Source organism: Takifugu flavidus, chromosome 15 (genome assembly GCF_003711565.1).
Source record: "Takifugu flavidus isolate HTHZ2018 chromosome 15, ASM371156v2, whole genome shotgun sequence".
Lineage (NCBI taxonomy): Eukaryota > Metazoa > Chordata > Actinopteri > Tetraodontiformes > Tetraodontidae > Takifugu > Takifugu flavidus.
This window is the reverse complement of record NC_079534.1, coordinates 14,462,281-14,480,201: the sequence shown is the minus strand read 5'-3', so window position 1 is coordinate 14,480,201 and position 17,921 is coordinate 14,462,281. Positions and strand designations below refer to the sequence as shown.

Here is a 17,921-nt window from a genome sequence, read left to right as displayed (position 1 = left end):
GCAACTGAGACACACAGAGGGGGAAAAAAACTGTGCTCAACTGAGTGTGCGCGCCTTTGTGTGAGTTTGCCGGTACCTTTAGGTGAATGTATGTGTGTCTGGAGACCCCAAAGGAATGTAGCTCCTTGGATATAATGTGGGGCTCGTAACAGCTATTAGAGGGGAAAATAACCCCTCTGGGGAATAACCCCCCCCCCCCCCGTATGTCCCAGCTCTGTCTGACACACACCGCATTCTACCTTTTCCTTAAACATGCCAGGAGTTTTCTCAGCGAGGGCTTTCTCAAGGACGGTGTTAAACGACTTTACTGGCTGTGGCAGCCATGCAGACTAAAGGGATATAGAGGAGAAGAAAAAAGATGGGGGGGGGGGTGAAGAAAATGAAACTGATACCTTTATCTCTGTGGATAGTCAACTCAACAGAGTAGTGATAACCTGTTCTGTGCACGAGTTTGGAAGGTTAAAGGGGGGGGGGGGGAGGGAAATTCACTTTTTCCCTCCGCGCCAGCACTTGCAGTTAAATACCTGCAGACCCCCCCCCCCCCCCCCAATATCAAATTAAAAGCGACAGCGATGTCCAGTCCCTGGCAAAGTGGATGTCACTAATTGTGTCACATCAGAATCGCTGCAATTTAGGATTAGATGCCTTCCATTAAGCTTCTGAGCTCCTTCCTTAAATGCCGTCCTATTCCCCCCTGAAACTCCACCATTCCCCTTTTCATCCATTTCCTTCCCTTCTCTCCAACCCTTAATCTCCTCCCGGATCCTTTCAACCACCTGCCGGCCACGCGGGCTTGCTGCGGGGCCCGGCTACCGGCGGCGTTCAGGTAAACCGCAGCAGTCGATTCTTCACTAAATTAAATTTTGCTCTGATCAATAATGCGCACCCACTCCTGCCTTACGAGGACTCTCTGCTCCGGCTCCGAGCGAGCCCCTTCCTCCCCGGCTCTTCCCTCGCTGGCTCCGTGCCACCGTTAAACCACCGCTTTCATCTGATTACATCACCCTTCTGCAACGCCCTGAGGGGTAGTGGAAGAGGAGGGGGAACATCCGGCAGGGGTCTGGAGGACCCATGCAAACAGGTGCAACACGTCTGAGGAATTTAGCGTTGCTGCTGAGAGGGTGAGGAGAAGAAAACGGGGGGGGGGGGGGTGCAGAGAGTGGGGGTGTGCAGGGAGGCTGGGGATTTGATTTATTAACTAATCATTCTTTATGTCATTCCCAATTGCTCTGGTCTCCATCGATAGTGCCCGGTGAGGCAACAGAGGTGCATCTCTTACATCAGCCCCGCGAAGCAAAGGCCGTCAGACCGGCGCACACACACACACACACACACACACAACACACACACACACACACACCACACACACACACACTTTCTCCCTTTCATCTGATCCCTCTGTATTAAAGACAATCTTGGTAGTGTCCAACATCACAGAGAGACGCTGTAAAGCCTAATCGCTAACAACGTTTGATTAGCGTGATGTTAATACCCGCAGAGCTCGCGTTACGTGCCGGAATACACGGCGTCTGCGCCTTCTTTCTACCTGCGGTTACCCCAAATGTAACATTAAACCTTTATTGAGTGGTTACAGAGGCGAGTGAGCAATAATGATGTTTTAAAGCCATTATAAAGCTTTTCAAACATAAAAGGGAGAGTTAAGCTACTCGTGTTTTATAAAAATGTGGAGCCTGATTAGCTAAACACTGTACTTTGCATGTGGCGTCTGCCACCAGACTGAAGCCTTTCTGTCCCTCTCCATGATTTAACTCACCGCAGGCCTCGCACAGCTGCATCTGCAACGCGCGCCACGAGCACGCCGCCGCCGAGACCCGTGCGTGGCCGCGCTCATAACTCAAGAATCTAATTAAAGCCTCTGAAAATGGCATCAGCCACGTTTAAGCAGAGAGCAGAGAGGCCTGGGCCTTTCCCCGGCTCCACAAAACTGTAGCGACAGAAATCCGTAAGATGAACACAATCAATAAGCCCGTTGTTGTCATGGGTACTCGTGTAAAAGCGCGGCCACTGTGCTCTTGTTTCTTAGCACTATAAGCTGCTGTGGAGAGACAAAAGTGCTGCATTCTGCCTTGATGCTCACTGGTGTGTTGAACTTGGACTGGTATTGACTCAGCCCCCCCCTGTGCATTTCCTACTGTTGACCAGTCCACCGGGGGAGTAATCCTTTCCCGCTCTGACCTCAGGCCAGGCTTACACATGCCCGGCTTAGACAGTGGAGGAACACAATTAAAACAATAAAGAATAAGAGACTAAATAAATAAATAACACTGTCTGCCATTTGCTCCTATCATCACTTATCAGGCTGTGACGAGGGATGACCCGAATGCGGCTGTGCCGAAGCCAGCCCGGTCGCCATGGGAACAGACCGTCCTATTTGAACGCCGGTGCCCGGGGACGTGCACTTACAGCACCAGGCTGGGCTGGACTCGACAACAAGCTCCAAACATATGATTCCTTTGTCTGGACTTTTCCACGCGTGTATCCGTTGCGTGTGAAATTCCTTGATTAGACGGCTAACGATCCCGACAAAATGGTGCTTTGAGGTGTAACCCCAAATGTCGGAACGCTCTTTTTGTTTTTTTTGTGGAGCGCCGCTCCGAATGATACTCATTACCCTGTCTAAGTAGACAAGCGAATGGTACTAGAAACACACTATGTAGTGATCCCGCTGTTTGACTGAGGTAGCAAAACAACTGCACAACTGCTGTGTTATTATGGGGCCTCATTAAGTGAGGAGAGAGAGAAGAGGACAGGGAGAGGGAGGGAAGGAAAGCAATAGAGAGGAGGCCGGCGAGGGGGGGGGGGGGGGAGAAAACACAGGAGAGTGATACAGAGTGTATTCTGAGGTGATAGCAACACACAGATGCCTTTCCAGCCAAAATGAAGACTATGACTAAAGAACCCAATTAAGGGCTTTCTTAGGGGAGCCATCTTGGGAGGGGGATGGGCCTTCCTGGGACAAGAGCCCTGGGCTACATCCTCTAATTAGACAGAGCGAGGGGGGAGGATCTCTGCCTGTCACTGGGAGGGAGATGGGGTCCGTGGGGTTCCACATGTCAGTCCCAGTAACAAAACACAATTACTCTCACATTTAACCACTTCAGTCAGGGACAGACTCTGACTATGGGGATGCTCCGAAGCACCCCCCCCCCCCACCCGCAACACCCCCGAGTGGTGCGAGATTTACCACATCACATAACAGTTTTTTTCGTCTTTGAGCTCTAAATTTTCTCCTGCCGCCACGAGTCAATCGCCAAACCAGAGAGGAGCCAATCAGAAGACGGTTAACGTGACTGAGGCCGCTGGAGATGGGCCCATTCCGGCCAGGACACGGAACATGCCGCATCCTTTCTGCCAAATTCTGCAGGATAAACAAGATATCGGCTAAAGTTTTTGCCAGGCTGCCAGTCAGAAACTGAAAATAATGTATAAAATTATATGATAAACCTCCATGTTGCCCAGCTACGTGGATCTAAAGCTATTTATGCTAGCGTTTTAAAAACCCCATCACGTGGGTGCGCCGCAAATGCTAAACAGGAAGTAAATTAAACTTTTGGCGGATTCCTGAGAAGCACTTTAAACGCCATTTATCAAAGTTGCCGAGAAAGTCGAGTAAGAAAAGTAAGGGAGACGTGTTCGAGAAAGCAAGCCAGTGATGGATCCTAGCACAACACACCGAGCGTCTCCTCTTTGTTTGGATTTAACTTTCCCCAGTGGTGCAACACAGGAAGAAGAAGAAGAAGAAAAAACAGAAAACAGAAAGCTCAAAGGCTTCTGGGAGTTTTTTTTGTCATGTCTCCCTCCAGACAGTGTGTTTGCATGCACATACCAGACCCTGGGAGAGACACACAAAGGCGGATGCATACAGCACAGATGTATAGACACACACGGAGAAGGAGAAGATCCTCCCCGGATCATCAGGTCTGTCACGCCGTCTAATTCTCCTCCACCTACCAAACTGGAACACCAGCATCGTGATCCAGCCCCACCAGCTCAGAGTGTCTACGGCCCCGTTTACAGTGGAGCAGCTAATTAGAAAGCAGCTTAAACATCCAGGATGGCGTCTGGCGAGCGGCGCCGCTCTTCCTCCGCCTAATTCTCTCTCCTTTCATTCTGCTGCGGCGTTTTGAGTCGCTGACAGAATCTGAGCTCCTGAGGTGACGGAGAAGAAAACAAGTTGTCATATAAAAGCAGGGAGGCGCGTGTATGCAACCTTCACGGAAGCGCGAGGAGCTGTCACGGCTGGTGCGTCAAGACGCCGCCCCGGGACGGGCGCCGCACGTTTGGGACGCGGGGCAGTTGGGGCGTTTCCTGGGGCAAGTTTTATTTTATTATTATTTTTTTTACATTAAACAAGTGAAGGCAAAGTTGTGTGAAAGGAGCCGCGGAACCAGGAGAACGCTCCCGAGGATCCGATACACAACTCTGGAAGCCTTTAAAAGCCTTCCTCCACCTCCCTCCTGATTTTCCGGGACTGTCCATCCCCCCCTCCCCCCTCCCCCTCCTTATCCGCGCTCGTAAACGGACTCCACGACACGCATTGCTGTTTACACCTGCTGACCGTGGAGCCAATAAATATGCTTAATTAAAACAGCGGAATTGGTCACAGCTTGGCTATAACGGCCATCACACGGGGAGCGGGAATCTCATTTGTGAGGGGGAAGCGGAGCACGATGCAGATGTGCTCCTGTCACTTTCGGCACTCATTAAAGCCGCGGCGCTCCGGATCGTCTTTGAAGGAATCCTTTTTGAAAAAAAGACGCTCCAATTAAAGGTGCGTGTCCTGCGGGCGTCTGGGAGCGGCGGTACGGCGTGGCGATCCTTCCGCCGCCGACTTAACACGTGACTCACAATCTGGTGTCACTTCCGAGGAACGATAATGGAACAGGAAGGACGGGGAGGAAGGGGGAATCGTCACCGCCGCGCTACTTCAAGCTCATTGTCTCGCCTTCGGGGGACTCGCGGTCGCCAGGAGAGCGGCCTCTGATTGCGGACGTCCAGGAGCCGCACTCCGCTGAACCCGCGCGTCTCTTCCCAGATGAATCGCAGTCGGAGAAATGTCAGATATAAGCCGCGGCTAATGCTGCTCATCCATCAGTTAATGAATCTGGCTAATTAATCCAGCCCAGCAGCATTGTCAGCGGCTCAGCTCCTTTCACACGTGTGAAAAGCTACCGTATCTGGCGCCGGCGCGGAGGGAAAACCAAGTTCCTGACGAAGTTTTACCCCGGAACGTGGCCTCGGCCGTGAGAGATTCCTGTGACGGGACGGAGGGTCGTTTTCGGCCGAACCGGAGGAAGGAGTTGCTTATTGGGTGGGCAGGAGTCGGGGGTCAGCGCGGGCGCCACACTGCTGCCCGCGTGCCCTCCCCATCAGCACACGGTGAAACATCCAGACATATTTTAATGGGGAGAGGGCGGCTCGGAATGGAGGGGGTGGGAGTGTGTGTAATGGGGAAGGGAAGTCCTCTGGAGACCCCTCCACCAGAATGGTGGTCTACGTGTCTCACTGCCTTTTTTTTTTGCCCGTGAAAAGAAGAGGGAAAGTGGGGGGTGAGGGGGGTGAGGGGGTTGGAGCAAGAGAGATTATTCTCTTTTGGAATCTGGATTCTGGGGCACACAGGCCCAGGAGTCAGTCAATCTGGCCAGTCTGAGGGGGGCGGCGGGGCGGGGGGTCCTGGGAGGGCTGATTAGACGGATGCTCTCCCATCATCCATCTCGACAGGCTGCCGAAAATTGGCTCGCCCCTCGCAGGGTAGAGTTCACGGGGGGAGGCGGCGGTGGGGGGGAGGATGCTGCGGTGCGCTGCACTAGATACCTGTCACAGCCTTTGGTCTGTTTCAGGATCTCAGCAGCAAATTAATAAAATATCCTTCCTGCTTCTCTTTACCTGCCGCGGCAGCTCTCCCTCTCGCAGCCCCCTCTCCCAGCGTGCTCGCGCCCTTTGACCCCTCTGACTACTGTGAGAGATGAGGGGCCCCGGCAGCCCGCGAGTGGGCCAGAGTGTCAGGGAGGAAGTCCAAACTCGAGGCTGGCCAGCCAGAGCGCCTCCCTGCTGGAAGACAGCTCCACTTCAGACAGACTGGCAAACGACGGCCCCGTGTCAGGGAGACATTTTGAAGTGTGATGCATAGGAAATGGAAAGCACAAACAAACAAACAAAAACAAGTCTCCAACTCGCGCTGTTCTCCAACTACAGAGAGTGAAGGAGACAGTTATTACACGGTAATAACTATGAGTGTAGCGCTGATCTTTGGGCATTGACGGACTCTTGGTTTTATTTAATGAAAAATCGCTACGAGACCTTAAACCGTCTCCTGCGTCTTTGTCTCGTTTAGACCGCCGGGATGGATTTTGTGTCTCCTCCTTAAGTTTTTTGTAAATGAGCCAAAGTTCTTCCAGACTTTTGTCTCCATCCCAACACGAGTCCCTGAGCTCACGGCCACAGCGCCGCCCGATTCCTGGCGTGATGCCTTCAGTTTACATAAAAAACCCCACACCCTTTAACATCAAAGCATCAAAGCGTTCCGATGTGAACGAACGTGAACGCGAGACGCGTGTAGCTACATGTCATTACAAAAAACAGGCGTGTTTGAGGCAGCGAGCGCGGAAGCCGCGCGGGAGCGGCGCCACGGCGTGGTACCGATGGAGCCGGATGATCACCTCGCCCCCCCCATCCCTCTTCTTCCTTCATAACCCCCGATTTAACAACAAAGTGCCACAGGTCTTTCATGTTTGACTCCTGTCTGGTTGCAGAGTGTAAAACAATAGAATCATGCATGAAATAACACCTGCGGGAGGTGGAGATCACTTCCCTCCAAAAAAATGTCAAAAACCGGGAAAAACATCCCCAGGTTGTTTACAGCTACGTGCAGCCGGTTGCTATAGCGCCAGGGAGCGCGCCCGTGCCAGCGAGAGACGAGGCTGAGATAAACAGCAGGCCTTGGCGTGCGTAAAAAGACGCCATGTTGGTGGTTTACAGGAGCACGAGGATTATTGAATAACCTTCCCGGCGATGGAGGATTGCACGCTGCCCCGGGGGGGGAAGGGGGGGGGGTGTTCAGGGTTGCGCTGCTCAAATGACCAGCGGATAATGATCAGACTCACCTTCCTCCTGGCACACGCGCACCTCCACGCTTACACCCCCAATCTGAACAGCAGAATCAGCTCTGATCAACGCCTCCTGCCGGCTACATGCTAATACGCGGTCACGCTAATCCCAGTTTTCCGAGCGCGGGCCGAGACCGGCGAACGCTTTGAGGTGGATTGAGATCGCTTTCCTTGATTGGGCTTTCACAGACCGCTGGAACCCTAATTATTCCATTTCAAAAAGGCAGTGGTGGAAGATTTGGACATGAAAAGTGCACAGAAGATCCCCCAAACAAAACAAAGCTGCTTGAAAACACTACCACAGTGAAATAACACAATAAAGCCCGTTTCATTTTTTCCTGCTTCTCCAAGGACCGGAGAACGAGATTGCTAGAAAATGGATTATCTCTCTAACATTGCGAGTTCATAAGTCCAACTGCTAACTTTGTTGAAGGGCAGATATGCGGTCCCGGAGGACAGAGCTCATATTTAGCCATGAGGCCTCCTTTATGATTAGGAGGGGAGTTTGCAGGCATATTGACTCAACTGTGTTTTTGCCTCTGCGCTGCATGTAATTACCTCTTCAAAAACGAACATTCCGCTAATCCCCTAATTCCAGATATTTTAGTGCTCCGTCGGTCTAATAAGCAAATCAAATCATATCTGCACATCACAAATGAGTTTTGGAAATGCACTGAAATAATTCCTTCTGAGTCTCACGGCCCAGCTGGGATGGAGGGGACAGGCAGAGGGTGGCGAACGCCGTTTGGTGCTTATTTAGCTGTCGCGCGTGATTAGCAGACCCCCCCCCCCACGGCCCCTGTGCACCGCTCCCTGCCCGAGGCTCACCTGTAACTCTGTCTGGAAGAAGAACTTCTGTGGGCACTGAGAGCAGTCGTAGATCTTATCCTCCTGGCCGTGGGCAGAGAAGATGTGCTGCTGCAGCTTATTAGCGTGGACGAACACTGCACGTGGAAGAGAAACACGGGGAGAGGAGACGTTAGCGTAAAGTCTGAAAGGCCTTTTCATCTTTTTTTTAGAATGCTTTCGCTCGTTGCTCCTCCTGGTTGAGCCGGTTAAATCGGGCGACCGCAGCAACCTCACACCATAATTGCACTTTCCTCTCTAAATGTACATTTCAGACAACGTCGAATACCAAGGAAAAGGCTCTAATTAGAAACAAATGAATAAGCTATTGACAATAAAAAATACAACCTTATGTTCTGTACAAGGGGTGGGGGGTGGAGGGGGGGCAGCAATTGAGATGTTAACAGCAGAACTAGAGTGGTCACATTCATGGCACTAGAGCTGGTGAATGCATAATGTTTTGGGAATAATGAATGCTCTTTATTTAGCGTTACTGTGGGGACAAGCAGCAGGAAAATAAACAACCACAAAAATTGGCATGGCTTCAAGTGCAAAACACGGCCTCCATTAGTCTACATAGCTAATTATATTGACAATATAAATATTCATGGGCTCGTGCTCGTTATTCATGCAGAATCCGACTGCATTCGCGATCATATAAACACACAACAAGCTGCCACTTAAAACATATAACATACATTTGTGCTTTAATTAAGCTACAGTCCACGCTAGGAAGCTAACGGGGAGGCAATTGTGTGTGTCGTGAGTGTGTGTGTGTGTGTGTGTGTGTGTGTGTGCGCGCCCTCCACGGAGCACTTCAAACGTGCCGTTTGTTATCCTGGACCCTTTAGGACGTCGGTCTAATCTCAGAGGTCTGGATGCTCTGGAAAAGTTACCATGTGGGGGCTTCATTTGAATTTCTTACGGCTCAAAATAACTTCTCTTCCAACGCGCACACCAGAGGGCAACGAGGCGAGGTGGGGGGAAGTGCACGTCGCCAAAGGTGAGGCGTCTGCCGGAGCTCGCCGGGCCCCTCGGCGACCACCGCAACATTATCGTGTCCCCATTTGAGCTCACCTGGGAGGGCGGTTATTAATTATTGAGCCGCGTGCGCTGGGGACGCGCTGGGCTCCATTGAATGTCACACACCTGACCTGGGAAATAAAAGTTCGGAATGGAAGCAGACCCGGCGCGGCCCGAATGCCCGGCTGACAGCTGTCTCCGGAACGCGGCGCCATGTTAACAGAAACGAACAAAGATCCTCTAATGAACGAGCAACCACTCCACAGTCCGTTTCTGCCACTAACGACCTCGGCCATATGAAGACAAACAGGATATGGGATCGGCGGCCGGCGTTGTGGAGCGTCGCACAACATTTGCGCTCGAGGTCGAGGCCTCGCCGACGGCCGCGCTCGTGCCGGCGCTGCTCCACAAACGATGGCGGTTTTCTTTGTGGGGAGTGGATCATCTGAACGGAAGGAATGCGCTGGTAAACAGCGGCTTCTTGCCGTCGCTGTGTGTTTTGTGTGCGTACGCCGGACAGGAGCGGCCCAGCAGCTGCAGGAAGCCTTCATTATGTCTTTGGTAAAAGGAGGAAAAAGTCAATACAGCGAAAATAAAAATGGATTTGAGACTGGGGGGCCTTCCAATAATGTACAACAGAGCCAAACACAACTGGGATGTAAGGCTAGCTGCTCCTCGCTGTTTGCGTCGGTTTCTGTTTCAATTTCATCTGCCGTGCGTCCGTCAGTGGCCTTTAACCCTTTCCTGAAGCGCAGGTAGGGAACGACTAAACTGAAATTCAACTTTTAAAACTGGATTTGTTATCCCAACGGGGAGGAAGCGACCTGTTTGATGCTGCGCCCGACGCGCTAATGCACGGTTTATTATAACCCACAGTTATGTTCTTAAATGAAACACCAGCTTCTGGTCATTTTCCCAAACAAAAATTGGGGGGGCTTGTAATGTCCTCCAGCTTATTTGCATGCAAATGTGGCAGCAAGTGCAAAACCTGTGGATAGAACCGTTGAAGATCACAGGTCTTAAAGATCCTGTGGGTTTGGGTTGAGCCCATATGTGCTTCTTGTTGTGAATGAACCTTTACAAATGTTAATGGGACCTAATACCATAAGAATTAATTCCACACAGGAAAACCTTCTTTTGATCAGAAAATACACATAAAACTGATGATATTTTGACACCGAAAACACCAAAACAGCGTCAACAGGAAAGCTTCTCATGCTGATCCTGCTGTCTGGCTAAAACGCTGCCAAAAGGTTATTAGTTCGATGTCAAATCAGTGCTCAACATCTGCCCGACAGCACTCCACACTACAGTCTGACTAAACTAAAACCTAACAAAGGTTTTTCAAGGTTTATATGACCTTTTCAGCCTTGGACACCTTTCCTACTGACTAGAGACTTTGTTGACGATCGTTTTCGGCTTTAGCGTCCAAAAAGAATAAACGATGCAACGTGGCAGCATGAGCCACATGCATATCTGCCCATTGGGGGGGGGGCCGCGGCCAACAGGAGGGTTAAAATGAGGACAGAGAGAGAAGAAACAATCCCAAACCACATCCACAGGATCAGTGGCTAGCCATCGTAGCGTTCCCTGCTGAGAGAGGGAGAGAGGGAGAGAACTTTAAGGAGTTTGTTGGCTGCGGAGTGGAAGCGGAAAGGAACAGAACAGAGCGCTGAGCCGGGCTGGGCGTCGGGGGTGTCAGGGCTGAGGGGGCTGAGGGGCCAAGGTCTCCTCGCTGTGGGGGATATTAAGCCCTCTGATTAGATCTCAGGGGCCGCCCATGGCAGCCATCTCCTTTCCTATAGACCCCGGCTCATCTTTATTTTGGCAGGGTGGTGCTCTCTGCAGGCAGCACTGCACCAATACTAAGCTGTTTGTGCAGAGGGGGGGGGGCTTTATCTTTTTCTGCTCTTCATGTGTTCACCCAGACTGTTGGTCCTCTGCTTGAGCCCAGAGCCACGATCCAGGCCACGTAAACAAGTCAGCTGTTCCAGTTGATACCGAGTCATAAGCTGATCAGGACTGGTCTGGACTGGGTGAGGCAAAAGGCCAACGACCCCAGTGCATCTGTCAGACTGGTGGAAGCATCTGCAGTTGTGTCTTCTCCCGTAGTTTTTTGGAGTTTAAACAAGTAACACCCCCCCACCCAGGCGAGCGCGCCCAGCCAGCCTCTCAGACACACTTTCTTCTGATTTGTTTGTCTTAAGCACATATTCCCAATCACAATTTCCACCCCAGCCCTCACCGCCGCTCCTGAGGGTGCAGCACACACTTCTAGCTGCAGGCTCCCCCACTTCTGAAACCTGTCAAATCTGTCCTGGGAGAGTCCGCCTCTCTCTCATCATCCAGGGGCTCATGGACCTCTCCACATCTACCCTCCCTTCCTTACACACTCCTCTTTCCTCCTTCCTGTTTCCCACTTTCATCTCATCGCAGCTGCAACCTTCTCCAAGTTTTGTCTCCTTTTCTCCTCTATTTTGTCTCCCCCTAATCTACCGCCTACAACTTCTTTTCCCCTCGTACCTCCCCCAGTCTTCCTTGTCTCCCTCTTCTTTTTTCCGTCTGGGTTTTGCATTAGCGCGCTTGTCAGAAGCTGACAGTCACACTGGGGTTGGGGATCACGCAGGACAGCTTCAGCTCAGACTTTCTGTGGTGATTCTGCCTAAATGAACCCCCCCAGCCTTCACACCAGCACATTAGAATCCTGCTTTCCTCACTAAAATCAGCTAAAACACTGCAGTAAAAGGCATTATGCAGAGCAAAGACGAGGTGTTATAGTCATTATTAACGCAGGATGATGAGAACAAGAGGTCACAGGAGGGTGGAGGGTTAATTAATAGATCCATCATTCCACCAGGATCCGCCCAGGTTTGAAGCAATAATTAAGTCAGACACATTCTGTACCTGACTGATGCGGAAACGTGCACACGTTGGGCGTAGGGAGCTTTTTTTCCTCCCCCATAATATTTTTGTTTTTCTTCATTTAACTCGGTATTCTTAGCGTGTGCTTTTCATGTCTCCGAGACAACAGTGGGGGGGGGGGGGGTTGTTAATATTGAATTGACTTTAAAGTGCTTATCTGGTGTGGCAGAATGAGACTAGGCTGGGAAAGTTTCAGCAAGGGCGACACAAAGCTGCTCGCGGCTTCAAATGAGGCGGCGGCGGCGGCGTAACGTTGTTGAGGTTCATCATCATTACAAGTGAGGACTGGTGGTGGTGGGGAGGGGGGGTCATAACATACATAACAGGGCTGCCGAATAACGACTGCACACGTTAACCATCACACAGATGCTACTGATAGTGTGTGTGTGTGTGGGCGTGTGTGTGTTGCTTCCTCCACTAATATCGGTGTAAAGGTCTTTCCTCTAATTTATGACACAGTAATTTGAGGAATTATATTCAAGGACAGCTGTCAGCCGGCGCCCTGGTTTGCTCTGTGCAGCGGCGTCCTAGTCTGCCTGTCCCCTCCGTCCCCAACAGGGGGCGGCCTTTCAGCCCGTCCACGCTCTCTACGGCCCGCCTCCGCCTCCGCCGCCGCCGCAGCCCTTTGCCCATCTGTCTGTCTGCTCTGCGACCGCTGTCCTGAGGGGGCACTCTGTCTCTCCCTCCTCCCTCCCGACATCTTTCTCTCTCATGCGCCGTGATCGATATGGACGCAGAGGGAGAGGGAAAGGGGAGGGGGGGACCTGTCTGTCAAAGCCAGCGGAGGAAAATGAAGGCTCAGATGAAGGAGGCATGCTCTGTATATTAAATGGCCAGACCCCTGTGAGGTGGGTGGAGGAGGGCCGGGGAAATATCAATAGGCTTCGGCTGGAAGAGAAATAAGGCCAAAACAGCAAATAAGCCAGGTAAATGGAGAGGGGGGGGTGGGGGGGGGGGAATAAGGAGCGGGACAATGAGGTGGATAAAAAGCTAAACGTGCTGCTAATTGAAATGCATGAGAGACATTGTTATTTTTAGCAAAGGGTGGCTGGAAAGGAAGCAGTGTGGCGGGAAGGTGGAGGATGAGCAGAAAAGGGGAAAGTGTGAGGAAGAGTAAAGAGCTGAGGAGGAAGAAAGAGTGAAGAGCTGAAGTTAACGACTTTGCAGATTTCATTATAGAGATAGTTAACCCTGTTGACACTGAAGGAGGGCGCTATCCTCTCAGGAGGAGTCCGGTCCTTCCACCTCCACGCACAGACAGATGAGATCATTACAGCTATCAGCACCACTGCCATCCACAATTAGCACATCTCCTTCTCTTTTCCCACCCCTTCAACCCCCCCGCCTCACACCGCTCCCTCCCTTTCTCTCCCCCCTCTCACCTCGTGACACTTCTTTGGCCTTGATCTGTGGACATTTGTGGCTAAACAAAAGCCGACTTTAAAACTCGCCGTGCGTTTCACGTGCGCTTTACGGATGCGGTGGACTCGTACCCACCTGTGAAGCAGACCGGACACTTGAAGGTTCCTCCCATTCCCTCAAAGCTGTGCTCGATCAGGTGGCACTGGAGCTTGGCGGGCGAGTCGAAGGACTGGCTGCAGAGCTTGCATTCGTGGTTCAGGCCCTCCTCTGCAGACAAGACAAAGGAGAAACAGGCAGAACCATCGTGAGAAGGGAGTCGCTCCTCGTTCGGACCGCTGCAGTTCACCCGGAAACATCGGAGCGTGCGCGTGCCGCTCCTCTGAACACAGTGAGCGTCATCTTTTGGACTGTCTCGCCTAAAATCTAAAAAGCATTTAATTTTTCTGTGAGCAAATTAAAGTGGGTTTAAAGGAAATGAAATGGGGGGGTGGGGGGGGCATGCGAGCCTTGCAGGAAGCTGAAGAAGGGGGTCACATTTCAGGTGCAGAGAAAATGACTGCGTGGACAGAAAAACTCTTCCAATTTATCTCAGAATATCTCGCCTGCTCGGCTTGGCGCTGGAACATCTATCCAAGCATTAAGCGTCCTCAGCTGATGTCATCGGCGGCTTGGATAGATGGGGATAGACGGGGGGGGGGGGGGGGGGGACCTGTGCACTGCTCTGGCTTTGTGCTGACTCAGCTTCAGCCGACTCCAGCGCGTCAATAACGGGACGGCTGCTACACGCTCGGCCTGGTGCTCCATCAAAACCCAGCCACACCTGACGTTAAGCTAGTTACCACAAACGGGAGAAAAGGCCTCTGAACGGAGGGAACGACATGCTGGCGTAGCACTCGCAACCATTCCTTTTTCTTTTTATGCATCTTAGTCCTAAATTTCCCTGCGAGCAGGATCTGGGTTTCGCATCAGTCCTGCGTCCACGCTGCCTATAGCAATAGCTTCTACTCACGCTGAATAATTTTTGACAACTGCAACTCGGTGACCCCTCGATGTTTCCAGGAAGACGTGGGGGGATGGAAACAGTCCCTCTCAGCCAAAGGAAACAAACACACTAACCGTTTTACCGCCACCACATGCGCTTTCGCTCCTTCTTCCTATAACATAGACGCCCTGTTTATGGTCGCGATGGGCTGTCTGCAGTGTTCTCCTCAATATTCAATATCCTGCATGTAGCAGCGGGCCTCAGAGAAGGGGAGGGAGCAGGGCGGCGGCGTGCAGCCGTGCAGAAGGATCACTGCCCTCTTTGATCGCCGTTCAGTTTGCTTGCTGTCTGTATGATGGCGTACGTGAGGTCAAGCCTGCTGCAGAGTTCGCGGCTCTGTTCCTCCGCCATATGCGCAACCCTCGTTCGACCCCAGCGGCCAACGCGTTCCCTCTGGAGAGCCGGCCCGCTCTGTTATGCAGATGACCACGCACCTGCCTGCCTGTCCTTGTGGGCGCCCATGTGTGTTTTTAGGTCCGTGAGCAGGTGCACGGAGGGAAAATGTCAGGTTGCACTTCAAAGTTGTTAAGGCATCGCTCACAAGTGGACGTTCATGTGTAAATGCAGGTCACACAAACACGACAGGCGTGTTGTTCCCGTGTTGTTCCCACCGACAGGAAGCAATGAGAGATGGTGCGTTGCCACTTCCCCTCATTGTCCGGAGGTGAAGCCTCTGAAGAGCAGGAATGTTGCCATTTGGGGCTTGAATCCACATGCTAGTGACTAATAAACGGAGCTCTGGCCACACATTTCCACCCCCCCGCTGGGTCGCAGCTCAGCTGTCAATCAGGACCTTGTGTTTCCGTTTGACCTCAGCTCCAGTTAAAGTAAGTGAGGGAGGAGAGGCCTGGAGGTACTTTTAGGACATTATGGAGGTGCCTCTGAAGCAGCAGTGACAGATTGTTACTCGGTCTGCAGAGCTCATGACACTGTAGCTTAATGCTTTTTGAAATAAGAGTCCTTGACAGCAATAAAAATATGATTTGTATTTACTTTAAGGTGTAATGGGTGCTCAGGATGTGAATAAACTTAAGTAATCGGTAAAAGGCAGCGCGGGGCGTGCGGCAGAGACATCAGTGACAGTAACGGCCGTATTATTCTGCGGTGAGACGCCGCCCGTGCAGGGCCCTGTTTGTATTCAGCAGTGTTCAACAGGGGTTGAATGAGGCTGGTAGCCTGTTTCTTAGTGAGAGCCAAGGGAGGAAGTCGACTCACTCGCCCCTATAGCTGCCTCATTGAGCTGAGGTCACTTCCTCTCACTCCCCCGGCCCTGCTACGCCGCTGCCCAATCAGCGGGGCCCTGCGCGGGCCCCCGCCCCTCGCTGCTCTGAGCAGACTCTGGATATAGTTACAGGGCCACAGGGGACTGTCATCCCTCTCTCTAACCTCATCTCCCTCTCTCTTCCTCTCCCTCGCTCTCCTCCAGCTCTGTTTTCCAGTCTCCCGTGTGTTCTCTGCTGCCACCACCCTGTCCCTGTGCACTCCTAAGAAAATCCTTTAGATGTGAACTGCTCTTGTGCCTGCTCCCTCTAAGCATCCATGACACCAGCAAAGTAAGCCCATCTGCATATCCACAGGGCCGTGCGTTCCTGTGGCTCATGGTTTATGTATTTCACAGCTCCTTAAAACACAAACGCCTAATATCTCTCCCATGTGGAGGACAGCAGAAAGAGAGGGAGGGAGGAAGGAAAGTGCTCTCAAAGCCGACGGTCTTTATTTCTCCGAGTTGTTTACCTTTTTCTGCAGGCTGACATTGATGTGCTGTTTAAGGGTGTTTGGGTCGCTGCGGCTTGCCGGTCGGGCTTGCATGATTTAGCAACAGTAACGTCGAAAGCGGCGGGAAAAAAAGGCGGCGTTTGACTGACTTTGCTTTGAATTTAATTGCACGGCCGTCAACTGTCAGCAAGGCCGACTCTGGAGTAATTGAGGAAGTCTAACTTCTCCCAGAATAATGTGTAGTTAAGTATAACGGAGGGCAACGCTTAATTAAAAACTCTCCCTCAGCCTTTTCTGTTCCAAAACTGCCACTTCACCTCCTCGCAAACTGTTGAAAGGACTCAGCTGAACTGGGGGATCACTTTTAGCATGTGGCTACAGGAGAGAGCTAAATCGGATACTTTCTGTAGATTTACGCTCCCCGGGGCGTCGTGTACCGTTCGCTGGTGGAGGGACGCGTGCTGCTTCTGTTGCCAAACTCTAAAAAACGATATTAAGGACATCGATCTGGGCACTTTTGTTGCACGCCGAAACCAGCAAGCGACTGGGAGATGCAGTTGAGAATATTTAATGGGCAGGAATGTTTGGAAAAAGCCGTAGAAGTAATATCGTAATCAAAGCCGGTCCGGTTAAATCGCCGAAATTGCTCGATTCCAAACTGACAAACTGCGGCGTACGGAGAGAAATACCTGCTGGAAGTGACTCTGTTTGTGGGGATTTTTCACCTTTAGCAAAAACATTTCTGCCATCTGCTCGAAAATATTCGGCAAGGATGTCGAACTGGAGCACAAATGAACCAAGAAAAGTTGGCTTTGGGTGGACTGGCTGCCGAACAGAATCCACCGTGGGATTGTTGATGGGAGCGGAGTCGACAGCTTCAGGCCTGTAAACAGTAGGTGGGTTTACTTCGCTCTTCTCTCCGCGGGAACTATCCATTAACAGATAATGGGGGAAAAATCAGAGTGATTAAGGCCCAGGGAATTATGGGTGAATACAAATTGACTCCACCTCTGTGTGGTGTTCTCTCTCTTGAGGTGCTCATAAGGAACAAACTCATTTGACAAATACCACGAGGCCCATTACGCTGGATGCTGCGGATGGGGGTTGGAATCCAGTAGGTGGGTGCAGGAAGGGATCGACTCCCTACTGACCTAAACTGATTGGAGAACAGGCACCTGGGGGCAAAATTACTCGTATATGTTTCCTGTCTCTGAATGAGAAAATGCAGAAATTAAAGGAGGCAGGAGGAAGAAAACGTACTCGGGTCTCCAGTTTCTGCCGAGAGAAAAATGCAGCGGAAGCTTAAAGAGGCGCCGAAGCCCACAAGTCGGGGTCCCGGGATCAGCGCACGCCTGATGCTGCTTTCCAACCTCCACAGGGAGGAGGAGGGTTGAAGCAAGATCGTTGGCTGTGACATGTCAGTAGTGGTGACGCCCGCGCACAGCCAGAGCAAAGGATTCTGGGGGAACATGTCTCTAGGAGATTGTCAGCTCTGATGCATGGCAGCTCGTTGGAGGTGCTAATCAGAGCAGGGCTAGGCTCATGCTAGGATCAGCCGCTCAGCGCCTACATTAACCGCCTCACAGCTCCCTCGGCTAAACGGGCAGAGGTAAAAACATCAGACTGGCCTTTTTTTTTTTTTTTCCTGCCTTCTTTTGTGGCGATAAACATGCGTAACGCCTGAATGGATGCTGCAAAAGGTTAAGCTGACTAGAACCTTTCGGATTTCTCAAAACATCGGGGACAAAAGCATCAGGATGCAAACAAAAGGACTCCGAGTTCCACATGAAGTGTTTGCCAAGAGCCCGGGTGCAAGCGTTCGGCAACATTCGGCTTTAATCTGCAGCAGCATCAAAGGCGAAGGCAAACCTTTAATTGCTGGA

General features: G+C 51.6%; 1 protein-coding gene across 6 annotated transcripts in view; it reads right to left on the bottom strand.

Moving 5' to 3' along the window:
- LOC130538454 (zinc finger protein 521) overlaps nt 1-17,921 on the bottom strand; it is a 78,692-nt gene that overhangs the window by 2,937 nt on the left and 57,834 nt on the right. For all 6 annotated transcript variants that reach the window (XM_057056056.1, XM_057056054.1, XM_057056058.1 and 3 more), the window contains 2 exons: nt 13,416-13,547; nt 7,956-8,071 (listed from right to left, as the gene is read on the bottom strand). In XM_057056056.1, coding sequence (XP_056912036.1) covers nt 7,956-8,071; nt 13,416-13,547 — 248 coding nt within the window. The remainder of the gene's footprint in view (nt 1-7,955; nt 8,072-13,415; nt 13,548-17,921) is intronic.